We start from the raw sequence: 12,991 nt of genomic DNA on the forward strand, positions 1-12,991 counted from the left end.
AAGATAACAAACCTATATTTTCTTCCACTAAATTATATATTTATTTTTATAACTTTAAAATAATTAAATAATTATTATTTATATATAAAATATTTACTTTTCTAAAAAATAAATATGAAATAGACAATATTAATATTATTAATATATATATATCATATCATTAAAAATAAATATATTATAATAAATTTATTTAAAATTATAAGTATATCAAAAAATAAATTAATAAAAATCAACCTAATAAAAATAACTATACTAAATTTTAGGGTGTGTTTGTTTTGTGTTTTTGTTTGAAGAAATTTTTTTGTATATGTATAAAAATTTGTGTAGATAATATAAAAATAATAAGTGTGTAGTATATTAATTTTTTTGGAAAAATATGTTGAAATATTTCAAGGGTTAAATTATGAATAAATAAAATTAAAATGAAAAAAATATTATGAAATATTGTGATGTACATTTTTTTTGTGTTTGATTACCATATTGGAGTATTGAGTTGAAAGTTGGATTAGAGTGATTTGTTTAATTAATATTTGATTTATTATGTAATACATATAAGATTAAAAAAATAAAAATATGTATTTAATTATTTTAATAAAATATATAATATAAATATTAGAGAACAAAATTTCATATAATATAAATAAATAAATAAAATTTTTTTATTTATTATTAACAAAATCAATTTGCACATAAATATGAAGTTTTGAATGAATATAAATATATTTGTTTATTTAAGAGAGATAAAAAATAATTTTTTTTAATGAATTTTGAATAGGTCTTTATACCAAAAAAAAAAAAAAAAAGGCAAAAATGTCATTTTTAAAAAATATAAAATTTAACATTTAAAATACTACTCTCTCATTCCCAAACAAGGTGCAACATTTGATTTTGGCACGATATTTTTTAGGTGGGTAATATTAAGTAGGATAATTTAGAAATTAGGTGATGCGATGGAGGAGAGAAAATATATATTTTATTTTTTTTATTTAAATGATGTGAGGGAATAAAGTATGTGATAGAAATTAAGTATAATTAATTATTTCCTATTTTAAAAATGGTGCAGAATGTTTGAGACATATAAAAAAAAATATTGCGAGCTATTTGAGAAGGAGAGAATATTAAAATATATAATTATTTTAAATAAACAAATTATACAAAACGGATAAAAATAAAAACTACGAACGAATGATGTAAAAAACAACGAGTATTTATTTTTACCGATTATAAAAAATAAAAAAAAAAAAAAATTAGTAAAATAATTTCTTAAAAGAAAAAAAGAAATAAAATTTCAGAGTGGAGAGGGTTTACTGTCACGCAGTCCAATTATTGCACCATTCAAAGGAATATATAATAATTATTAATATATTATTACAGTGTAATAATAATAATAATAATATTATTATTATTATAATAACATAATCTGAGAGAGAGAGAGAAAGCATAAAAGAAATAAACGTACAGACATCACAAAAAAAGCAGACCACATTTCTCTCTCTCTCTCTTTCTCACTCCTCTTTCTCTCTTATTTTGGTGTCCTTTTCCTTCCCTCTTTCTTTCTTCTTTCTTGTTGTGGTGTCCTCTAGCTCAGCCCTCTAATTTCTGCGTCCAAGTCACTCACCGATGATCATCGCCATCGCCGCTGCCCTGCCCTGATTTCATCGGTCAGCTACTGCTCCGCTCCCTCCCTCTTTTTCTTCTTTTCTTTGCCCTTTCTTCACATTTCCGTTTCCATTCCAATTTCCATATTTCTTTTCAAAGCTTGCGTTCAAGCGATTCGCGGATTTCGTGGTTTTTTAATTTTTTATTCGTCTGCTTGGCGTCGAGGGTGGATCGGGGTGGGGGTTGCTGCCCTGGATCCGTCGATTCCCTTGTTTGATTTGTTTGCTGGAATTTGTACGGGATTTTTTCTTCCCTTTTTAGGATTTTTCTTTCTTTGCCCTAGGGATTTCGGTTCTGATTTGGATTGATTTTATCCTGTTACTCTAGCTGTTATAGCAATTTTGTCCCTTGATTGTTTTGCCGTTTTCGGATTTTTTGTTTGGTTCCTTTTTATAATTTTATTATCGTTTTTGTGTGGTAAATATATGCTGATGATGTTTGTTGTTAGAATGCCTCTTGAAATGGCTGTTTTGTGCTGAGTTCTTGTGTACGATTAATCTCGTGAAGGATAAAATTATGGAAGTTTGGCTCTTTGGAGGGCTAATTTTTCTGCTAAAACAAGGGGCAATCTGAATTACAAGAGCCTGGGAATGGGAGATTTGTTAGTTTGAGGTGTTGGAGCAAATAGATGAATTATTATATAACTATCTAGTGCTTGATGAATTCTTTTCGGTAAATATATTTAATCGAAAAAACTATGAGTTAACAAATGTAGTTTTGGTTTTCATAGCGATTCACATATTTGAAGCAATGAGTTTATGGATGCTTAAGCAATATTATTAATTTATTGTCGAGATATTGAATTTGAATGCAAAAGTTAGCCACCAACAATGGGTAGGATCATTGCAAGATGCAAGGATCTCTATGTATCCTGAAATCTGGGGGAGAAATTTGGTAAAATGTGAGATTGCTTAAGTGGGCATGTGAACTAGAGTTTGTTGGCCATGTTGGTGATCATTTTTGTTTTGTGTGTTTCTTCCAAAGGGCATATTCAATTGTCCCTTTTTGCAGGCGGCCAATATGGTGGAATGTTTAGTGTTACCGTGGGCCGTTTGCTCGCTTGTTATTTAAAACCTCTATTCAGTTGGTGTTTGCACAATACACATAGTTTGCCCTTTAGCATATTGTAAGATGTAATGAAGAGCCAAGATTTAAGTCATACCTACAACCCGCGAAAGCATAACTCTCTCTAGTGTAATTAATAAATTTTCAGAGGAAATGGTAGTGGTTAAAAAAGTTGAGCTGTTGTTGTGTTGTGTGCATCTGCTTGAGGAGCGGTAGTTCTTAAAAATACATGCTGGGTCAGACTGTGTGAATAGTAAGACCTTTTCGAACAATGAGAATGTGGTGAGGTAAATGAGTCTGTGAGGTTTGGAAAGATAAACTGTGGTAGTTTAATTTGGAATTTGTACATTTTTTGTATTGATTTGTGAAGTCGCTTAAATGTAGTATTTGTAAGCATGGTCTCAATCGTTGATCCTATGATGTTGTATAGTGCCATATACTTATCCTAATTACCTATATATATATATATATATATAAATGAAGTATCTTTATAATTAGGAATGCACATATGCTTGTCTATATTTCCCTTCTCAAACACCCACCTTTTAATTTCGAGCGCTTAATGTTCTTGGGTGCCTATCTTGTGTTGGAGGAGAGGTGAGGATGGAAGACGAATGAGAATTTAGGGTTAGGATTAGGATTGGGGATGAAGAGCTTGTGACAGTGATAGTGATAGGTAGGCGGAGGAGTCTGTAAAGAAGAATACAAAGGAGGAAGAAATAGTAACAATCAGAATATGAAGGAAATGGTATACGATCGTGTTGATTTAGCACACGCATCCCAGCCAATTGCCATGTAAGCATTTTTCATTGATTTTTTAATATTTAAAATTATTTATAATAGAATTTAAATTGATGAATTTTTTATTATGAGACCAAAATTGATTATTTTCAGTTATATTGAGACCTGATTTGATTTTTTCCCTATTATTTAATTTTATAAAAATTTAATAATACTAATAACGAATGTTCCTAAATCAATTATCAATTCATTAAACCTTTACAGCTGTTGTTGCCTGCCGGAAAAATACTTATTTTTATTGATATTACTTAATTTTATAAAATTTTAATAATATTAATAAATGTTCACGTTGACAGTCGTCCGCATCTCTTTTCCAAAAAAAAAACAATGTTAATATTTATTTATTTTTAATAAAAATAACAAAATCGCCCGTTGGAATTGAAAACCGCCGGTTTGAACAAGCAGTTCGGATGAAAGGGAAATCGAAACCGGACCGTAAGAAAATCGGTTTCGGTTCGATGACGATTCCGGTTTAACGAAACTTTCGATTTGAAACGGTCGAACCGGACGTTCGAAACCGATTGAGCAGGTCTAGGCCGCCCAACCCCACTTCCTCAATTCTTCTTCTTCTATTCTCCCCCTCTTTCTTCTCCATCTTTGTTTCCGGCGTCGTCCTCACTTTCCTCTCCTCCGATTGCAGTGGGTGAGGTCTGTTTCTCCTTTCCTTCTTCTCACTCTTCTTCTATCATTTAGGCGATTTGGTAGTGAGTGAAAATGTTGGAATAATTGTATCTATAGTCTTAGAATTTGACGGTGAGGTGGTGAGCGGTGCGGCGGTGTGACGGTGGTAGGCGTTCTTCACTTCTTGTAAACGTGTTCTACTTGGGACTAATTTAATGATTTAATCATTTTAATTCTGCATATGTTTGTAAAAAATTGTAGATGCTAAATCAGATTTTTTGAATTTTTAAGAGTAAGAAAATAGTACATTCAAAGCATATTCATATATTTGTATTTAACTGAATCTGATTGATGTTATTTATTCTGTAATTCAGTAAACCTCCGTAAATGGCGGATTCATTGAAGGGAGAGGAAGAAGGGAAGCTAACTGGCGGAGAACAGCAACTTGTGGTGGATGGTGATCTAAGGGAGATGGCGAAGAAAGCAGTTTGGAGTGTCAGCTCCTGCAAGCCAGGCAATGGCGTCGCTTCCCTTCGTGACGATAATCTCGATACCTATTGGCAGTTAGTGACATTTCTAATTTCTCCCATTTCATTGATTCAATGCTGGATAAACAATCCGACATCGTGATGATTATTTGTGTGTTCCTTAACGAGTGATTTTTCATTAGGTCAGATGGTTCACAGCCTCATCTCGTGAATATCCAGTTCCAAAAGAAAGTTAAACTGCAATTAGTCGTTATGTATGTGGATTTCAAGCTTGATGAGAGCTACACGCCTAGCAAGGTGTCGATTCGTGCTGGTGATGGTTTCCATAACTTGAAGGTAATTTAGTGAGCATACAGTTTTATCTCTAATTTATGTTATTGAGAGGATTGATCTAACCGTTGTATTCTTCAGGAGATAAAGGTAGTCGAGCTGGTAAAGCCACTCGGCTGGGTGCACATATCATTGTCTGGTAGTGATCCAAGGTGCGCATTGTTATCATTTGATTTTTTTCATTTGAAACTGTGAATATCATGTCTTTAATATAACTCTAGTGAAGCGGACGATATGTAGACATTTACCTGTTGCGCAATTCGCATTAATATTCACAGCAGGATTAAAGGGGTTGGTTAATTCTTGTACATTGTGCTTACAGAATTGGTATTATGTGATAATTCTAATTTGCAACATAGGGCCTTCAGTCGCATCCCTAGCTAATATCTATTTAGATGAAATTCGATGTAATTCTTTCAACATTGTGATAGTTATCTGATGGATCTTTTTGTATTAGGTCTTTCTAATTTCTAAAAATTGAAAAGCTGTTGCAGCCACTATATACCATTTTCATTTTGAGGTTTCATATTTTCGAATAATGTTCTTTAGTTTCTTAATTATTCTATTTTTTTGCAATGTAACACGATCCTCCCGGGCTTTGTTCTTTTTATATTGTGGATTCTATATGCTTGTGTTCTTCCTTTGTTTCCATTTATGATGAACAAAAATGGACTTGGAATATGTTAAATACCATAAGAGGGCTGTGTTAAAACAGGATATCATTCATCTCGAAATTATATGTATGCAAAAATGTAAATATTTATGTGTACTTCCTTTGAACAGTCTGTCGATGTTTATTTTCATGGGCATAGAACTTCTGAAATATATTTTGTCGAGGCGGCTCAGACTAAAGAAATCATTTGGTGTCTCAGGGAAACGTTCGTGAACACTTTCATGCTGCAAATCGCAGTGCTCTCGAATCATCTAAATGGAAGGGATACTCATGTTCGCCAGATCAAAGTTTATGGGCCTCAACCGTGAGTCGATTGTTTTGATTTTCCTCGCAATCTCTAAATTCAATTGGTTATAACAAATGGTGTTGTTATTGCAGGAATCCCATCCCACACCAACCATTCCAGTTCGTTTCTACTGAATTCATCACTTACTCTACCGTACGGTGAAAGAAAGATCTTCTTCATCGATGACGACGATCTTTTTGGGTAATTATACTTGCATACACATTTTTATTGTTGTAGCAATAAATAGTAGAGATGGATGCAAATTGAGGATGTTCAGCATGGAGTGTTCTTCCATTTTGGAATATTCGTTTTGACTGACTCTCTGGGGGTATTTGCCTTCTGAAATGAGGGGATATTTCATTAGGATATGTTAGTGTTGTTATTTTCCTTATAAATAATTATAAATTAAAATTAAAATAATCAATTAATTCGATTAAAATTAAGAATTTAATTAAGAATATAAAGTATTTATTTGTACATTGTCAAGGTACAATATTTTGCTAAGTGTTTTTTTTTTTTTTTCTAATTATGTTATTATTATTTTTTATTATTAGTTAAATTTATGTACAATTTATTTATTGTAAATAATTGTATTTGTGTTTTTAGTAGGTATAAATTATGAGTTTTTTTGTTTGGAGATTTGATTTTGGTTTGGAATTTGAATAATACAAATTTGAAATTTGAATAGTTGTTATCATGTAAAATAAATATGTATTGATGTAATATTTTGAATGTAAAATTAATTTTTAGTATAATATAAAAAAAAGTTAAAATAAGTATTTTGATTTGATGTTTTTTAAAGGAAAAAATCTTAATGAATAGTAGAAGTTTAATAAAATTGTATAAACGGCTATGCATTGCAAATATTCCATTTCTCATCAAATCTGTACTTGACAGAGGAATTGAGGATTTTGTTAGGACTTGTAAATATGAATGTATTTAATTCAGATTTTGTAAAATTTGGAGGTATATTTTTAAAAGTCTTATTAAATTTGAAGGTATTCGATCCAAAATTTTTAAAATATTTTAAAATAATGAGGTATTTAGCCATTCATAAAGTCTGAGTTTTAATAAATTTTAATGGAATTTGTGAAAAATCGTATTGTATAAAATTTTTTCTGAAAATATTTGATGAATTTTTAAATTATTATTCTTATTATTATTATTATTATTATTATTATTGTTTTTCTTGTTGTTGTATAAGTGATAAATAATACTCCCTCCGTCCAAGCTAAAAGTATACAATTACTTTTGGCGGTAGGTAAAAGTAGTAAAATGACATTTTTGACCTTATCTTTTTGGTATAAAAGTAACGATGTGATGTAAAGTAGGGGTATTTGTGAAAAAAAAATGGAGTATTTAATGAAATTGATACTTTGTAATTGGACGTCCCAAAATAGAAATATGTATACTTTCTAGCTAGACGGGAGAGTATGGTAATATTTATTAATATTATTATAATTTTTAATAAAATTAATAATTTAAAACTAAAATATATTAACGAATTATTATCAATTTTTTTGGAAGATATATATTTTTATATTATAAATCTAATATTAAAAAATATTATTATCATACTAAATATGTATTACTATCTTCTTTTCGTTTAAATTATTGAATGTTCCATAATATATTGTCATTTCAGTGCAATTTTTCTTTTTCAATTATCGAATACATTATATATCTTTCGTTGAAGGCGCTAATTTATATTTATTTACTTTTTTATTTTAATATTTTTTCCCAAAAATCATAAATTATGTTTTTTATTTTATTTATATAGGTATTTATAATTATAAATATATGTTGGAATTGATTAAAAAGACAAGTTAAATTAGAATATAATGGATCGACTTGGATCGGGTGCTGATTCACTAATTTCAGCAATGTTGAAATTAATCTCTACCATTAATTGTATTTAATATTTAATGGTGGAGATTTAATTGAAGGGTAATAATGTAATTTATAATAAATCATATATTATACTAAAAAGCTTCTAATCGCTTTCAATTCACATAACTAGCAATACTCACTCACACGCGAAGACTGAAGCACTGAAGAAGAAGAACGCGCAGACTGAAGCGCTAAAGAAGAAGAAGAGATCTTCGACGCCGATGAACTGCGATTGCATTTTGCCTTGTCGAAAAAGCTTCACTCGAAGATTTCCCTGTATTATTTCATCTTCATTTCTTAAAGTTTCTATTTCTGCCCTAATTTTTTCCATTGCAAATTACATTTCAACTTCACTAATTTGTTGTAATATCTAGTTAGCTGCAATATAACTTATTTTTACATATTTTTGTAATCCTTCTAGTATTCGAGTTCAATGCAATTCACTATGAAATATTGATTGAATTATACAACTCAAATAAGTAAATTACGGTAAATTATATACATAAATTTGGGGAAAAGGAAGGCAAGGCAAGGCAGATAAGGGATTAATTGAATACATGTGTGTTCGGGGTTTAGGATTGGGAGGTGATGAGAGGTTTAATTTGAATGGCAAAAAAGAAGATTTGTCGGTGAACTCATGAAATTGGTTATGGCTATTAGGGAAGATCTGTCTGCCTGCTGTCATGGCCCCCAAATAAGTGAAATTTGAATGTTGATTTATAGCTAACAGTTCTTCTATCTAAATTTTACATATTTGTGCACTAATAATTTTTTTTTTTTTTTTTAATATCAATGTTGGTGACTTGTGTTGATAGGAAAAGCCAGAATTAATTCACATGGATGAATTTCAATGTAAGGATGGACTTCCAATGCATCATATGGATGAAGTTTCAGTTGAATCAATAGATGAAACACAAATTACACATCTCAAGATCAATGATAGTACTATCTATCTAAATATTACATATTTTTGTTAATTGTTGCTTTGAGTTTGTTACTCAGATACTCAAACTATCTTATATTATTACTTAAAGTTTGTTATTATTACTTAAACTTATGTAATATAAAGGTTCATATTTGTGGCTTCTATTTGTTATTTGAGATTTAAAATTTGTTATTTACAAATTTTATTTTGTTATTTGGCATACAATGTTTGTTGGTTGGTTTGGTATGCATGGATTATATATATTCTTATATATATATATGAATGTTATTGCAAGCAAAATTATCAATTTTAATATTACTAATCTTTTCAATATAAACAGGATTTAAAGCGAGAGTATTTGAAACACCAAATGATGCTTTCATGTCCTACACTAATTATGCACATTTGAAAGGCTTTTCGGTGTGAATAAACTATCAGAAAAAAGGAGAAGATGATAAAATTATGTATATACAGTACAATTGCAATAAGGCATGATTCAAGTTTTCATCAACAAAAAAACATCTAGCTAAAGATATATACCTGTTACTCGAACTGGATGTCTTGCAAAGATAAAATTGAAGTATAATAAAGAAGATGGCACATATGTTGTCACACATTTTGAGGATGAGCATAATCATGCTATGCACTCTCCTAAACATAAGCATTTGTTGAAGTCAAATAGGAAAATTGAGGAATAACATAAGCTAATAGTTCAAATAAATGAGGATGTAAGTTTACCATTAAAGGCTTCATATGAAATGATGCAACGGGCAGCTGGGTCATCAAAGTTAGTGGGCTTCACTAAATTAGACTTAAAAAATTATTTACGTACAAGAAGAAGTAGCACATTAGAGCATGCTAAGACTAATCTATTTATTTTTTTTTTATGTAATATATTTATTTTATTGGTTAATGCTTTTAATTTTTATTAATAGGTGAGGCTGATGCAATTTTGAAGTATTTTAGTCAACAATCTATTCAAAAGCCATAGTTATATTATGAATATGCATTGGACAATGAGGAAAAAATTACAAATATTTTTTTGGTCTGATGCTCAAATGAGAATGAACTATTCAATATTTAGAGATGCGGTTACATTTGACACCACGTATCGGATAAATAAAAGTTACGAGCCGTTAGGTTATATCTTTAATATGTGCTTATTTTCATTCACTTTACTATTTTATATAACAATTATACTAATTTTCTTTGGTCATTTCAGCTGTGTTTGTTGGATTCAACCACCATCGCAAAAGTTGAAGATTTGGAGCTGCACTTTTATTGAATGAAATACAATTATCATTTGAATGGTTATTCAATACCTTTATTAAATGCATGGGGAACAAGCATCCAAAAACACTTTTTACTGACCAAGATGGAGCAATATCTTTAGCCATAGCTCAGACAATGCCATGCACATATCATGCACTTTGCACTTGGCATATATTGGAGAATACTAAAAAAAACTTGAGTAAAGCATACACAGAAAGGTAATATTTATGATCGTTTTAGATATATATTTCAATGTTATCAAGTTTGTTGTCTGATAATATTACATAGTAGATATGACATTATGTTATATACTAACACTATTTTTTTGCTTTGTTGTAGTTTTGCAAGGTTTTTCCACAAGCTAATATATTGTGTCAACAATGAGCAAGAGTTTGATCTAGAATGATCTTTAATGCTATCAACATGCTTTCCAAATGGAGCTCATAAATGAATATCTTCAATACATACACTGAGGCATAAATGGTCTTCTGCATGGATGATGCAACAATTCATAGCAGGAATGAGAACTACCCAACTTAGTGAATCAGTAAATGGGGTTGTAAAAAAGTATTTGCAACCGGAACACAATTTACTACAATTTTTCAGTCATTTTGAAAGGGTGGTTGATAGCCGAAGAAATGAAGAAGCTCTGCATGACTTCTATGCTCGTGACCGTCAACAGGCAACAAATTTTCCAAACTTATGTTCAGCACTATGTTGTCCAGAAAACAAATTCAGATCAATATGAAGATAAGGTGCATAATGTCATGGTGGACTTTGGTCAACGACTAATACATTGTGACCGCAATATGTTCATCAATATAGGAATCTTATGCTGCCATTCATTAAGAGTGATGGATGTTAATAATGCTATGGGTTTGGAAAGTTTTGTGGTTATCCCAAACTATTACATCTGGAAAAGATGGACTAAAGATGCAAAGATAGATGTTTGTTTAGATTTGTCAATTTCTGATCATCAAAGTGAGGGAGAGGATTATAATGTAAGATACAAAAATTTGTGTTTGATGATGGTAAGTACAACTGGAACAATAAGTAAGGAGAAGAAATTGTATGATAATTTTGTCTCTGAGTTCCACCGAATGGTGAAAAATGTTGTCCAATCAACAAATAACATCATCAATTTTGTTGATCAAGTGATTACAGAAGATGGATTGGAAAAGAGAAAGAGAATTAGTAATGCAGTTTCTTCGAAAGGCAGAAAGAGGTTAGTGTCAATATCAAAACAAGCTCGAGACATAAAAAAGGCTAAATTGAAGAAACTGAATGGATCCACAAAAGGCACGAAAGAGTTATAGTTGTTTCCATCCGGTAAAAACAAAAATTGAGTGTTTGTATGTATAAATGGAAATGCATTTGGTTTTATGTTTTTTACTTTATTATATATATATATGAAAAATAATTATGTTTAACAATTTTTTGATATTTTTATAGGTTTGCATCTTCGTAGGAATGATGAGGTGGTGGAAGATGCTGTTTATATGTGGCAGACTTATTTGACTAAATGAATGAATGAATGATTGTGGTTATAAAGGTTTGTTTTGTGTTTGTTAGTTGATAATTTAAATATGCTAAATAGTTATAAAGGTTTGTTATTCATGGCTTGGATATAATCTATTTGCAAGACTATGAAGAAGTTGATGAGTTAGAACAGTGAGAGAAGCCAATTTGATGTTAACTCAAATATGCATCAGTAAGTATAAATGGAAGTATATTTGATGTTTATGTTTTTGTTTGTATTTTTCTTCTTTAATATTTTAAAAGTAACTATGATTAACAGTTTGAGGTTTTTTTTTTTTTTTTTTTTACAGAATTGGACCTTCATATTTCTTGGTTTGATGCCTACAATTGGTTTAGATTTTTAAAAATCTATTACGAATCTTTCTGTTTTGTTTTTTTGGTTCCATCTTATGGTTTTTCTTTAAAGTTTCAGAACCTTATTTGTGAATATAAAATCTGGTTGTCCTTTCAGTTCTTCATTTTTTACTTTGATTTGTGAATAAGAACATAAGTTTTATGTATGCTTGGAGTAATATATGTTTCTTTTATTTTTTTTAAAAAAGTTTTATTCGATTTTGATTGTTGTTGTGTTCATCTTGGATCTAGAAAACTAAATGGTGCAAATTTGAAAAAGGTGCATTGTCTGAATATTCAAAGTTACAAAGAAATTTGTAACTTTGTTATTTGTTATTTTCTATTCAATATTTTGTTATGAATGAAGGATCATGAAGGGACCAGTAATGAGGGCTCCTGAAAACTGATCAGAGAGTGGTTCAGATTATAGAGAAGCAACAACATATAGTAGTTTCTAACAGCAGCATTCAGGGACTAGCCAAGAGGCAGGATTTAAGGCTCATCCTCGGCTGCCCTAAATTATGTTGTTCAGTTTGTTATGATGCCAAAATCTATGCATTGCAGTTGTTAATATGTACTCTGAAGCTATGTTTATTGTTGCAAATTAATCATGGCGAGAGCAGCTGCTTGATCCACATTGTTATTTAATTCAGTTCACTGTTTGGTAATGTGAATTGGATTTGAGTTCTTTGGTTTGGTGTAGGGTAAAGGGTTTGGTGTAGGGTAAAGAATAATCCATTTGTAGTTTCGAAAACTAGCAGCTGATTGGTTTATTTGATCTTCACCATGTTTGAAGTTCTGAAAGGATTTGATTGAAGCTTTGTGGGGGTAATTGATTTGTGAGGTGTGGAGTCCAACCATGCCTGCATCTCCTGCGATGAAGATTTCTCATCATTATTTGGTAATTTGTGACAGAATTAACCTGCGTTTATTTTGAGTTGTGTAATAATAACAGAACAGCGGCGAGCCTTTCAATCTGTTGGTTGTAATGTTTTTGCAGATTAATGGACTTTACGGTCTGCTTGATGTGGACTGCGATGGGCAAATCAACAATAACGACTTCTCCTTGTGTTTGAGAAGATACCGGCTTCTTGTAGCTCTCTTCGCTC

General features: G+C 30.4%; 1 protein-coding gene across 6 annotated transcripts; it reads left to right on the forward strand.

The window, feature by feature from the left end:
• Positions 1-1,461: 1,461 nt before the first annotated feature.
• LOC127245430 (anaphase-promoting complex subunit 10) lies at positions 1,462-8,199 on the forward strand. Of its 6 annotated transcripts, none has more exons than XM_051266301.1 (7): positions 1,462-3,519; positions 4,521-4,709; positions 4,817-4,970; positions 5,046-5,116; positions 5,837-5,941; positions 6,016-6,124; positions 7,944-8,199. In XM_051266301.1, the coding sequence occupies exons 2-6, from the start codon at positions 4,534-4,536 to the stop codon at positions 6,083-6,085; spliced, it is 576 nt and encodes a 191-aa protein (XP_051122258.1). In that variant the 5' UTR covers positions 1,462-3,519; positions 4,521-4,533; the 3' UTR covers positions 6,086-6,124; positions 7,944-8,199. The 6 variants fall into 6 exon arrangements, with proteins under 6 accessions (XP_051122258.1, XP_051122259.1, XP_051122260.1 ...); XM_051266302.1 differs by lacking the exon at positions 7,944-8,199 and adding an exon at positions 4,055-4,173 and having other exon boundaries at positions 6,016-6,289; XM_051266303.1 differs by lacking the exon at positions 7,944-8,199 and adding an exon at positions 4,055-4,168 and having other exon boundaries at positions 6,016-6,289.
• Positions 8,200-12,991: the final 4,792 nt, after the last annotated feature.

This window comes from Andrographis paniculata, unplaced genomic scaffold, assembly GCF_009805555.1.
Source record: "Andrographis paniculata isolate CXL003 unplaced genomic scaffold, ASM980555v1 Contig22END, whole genome shotgun sequence".
NCBI classification, from domain to species: Eukaryota; Viridiplantae; Streptophyta; class Magnoliopsida; order Lamiales; family Acanthaceae; genus Andrographis; species Andrographis paniculata.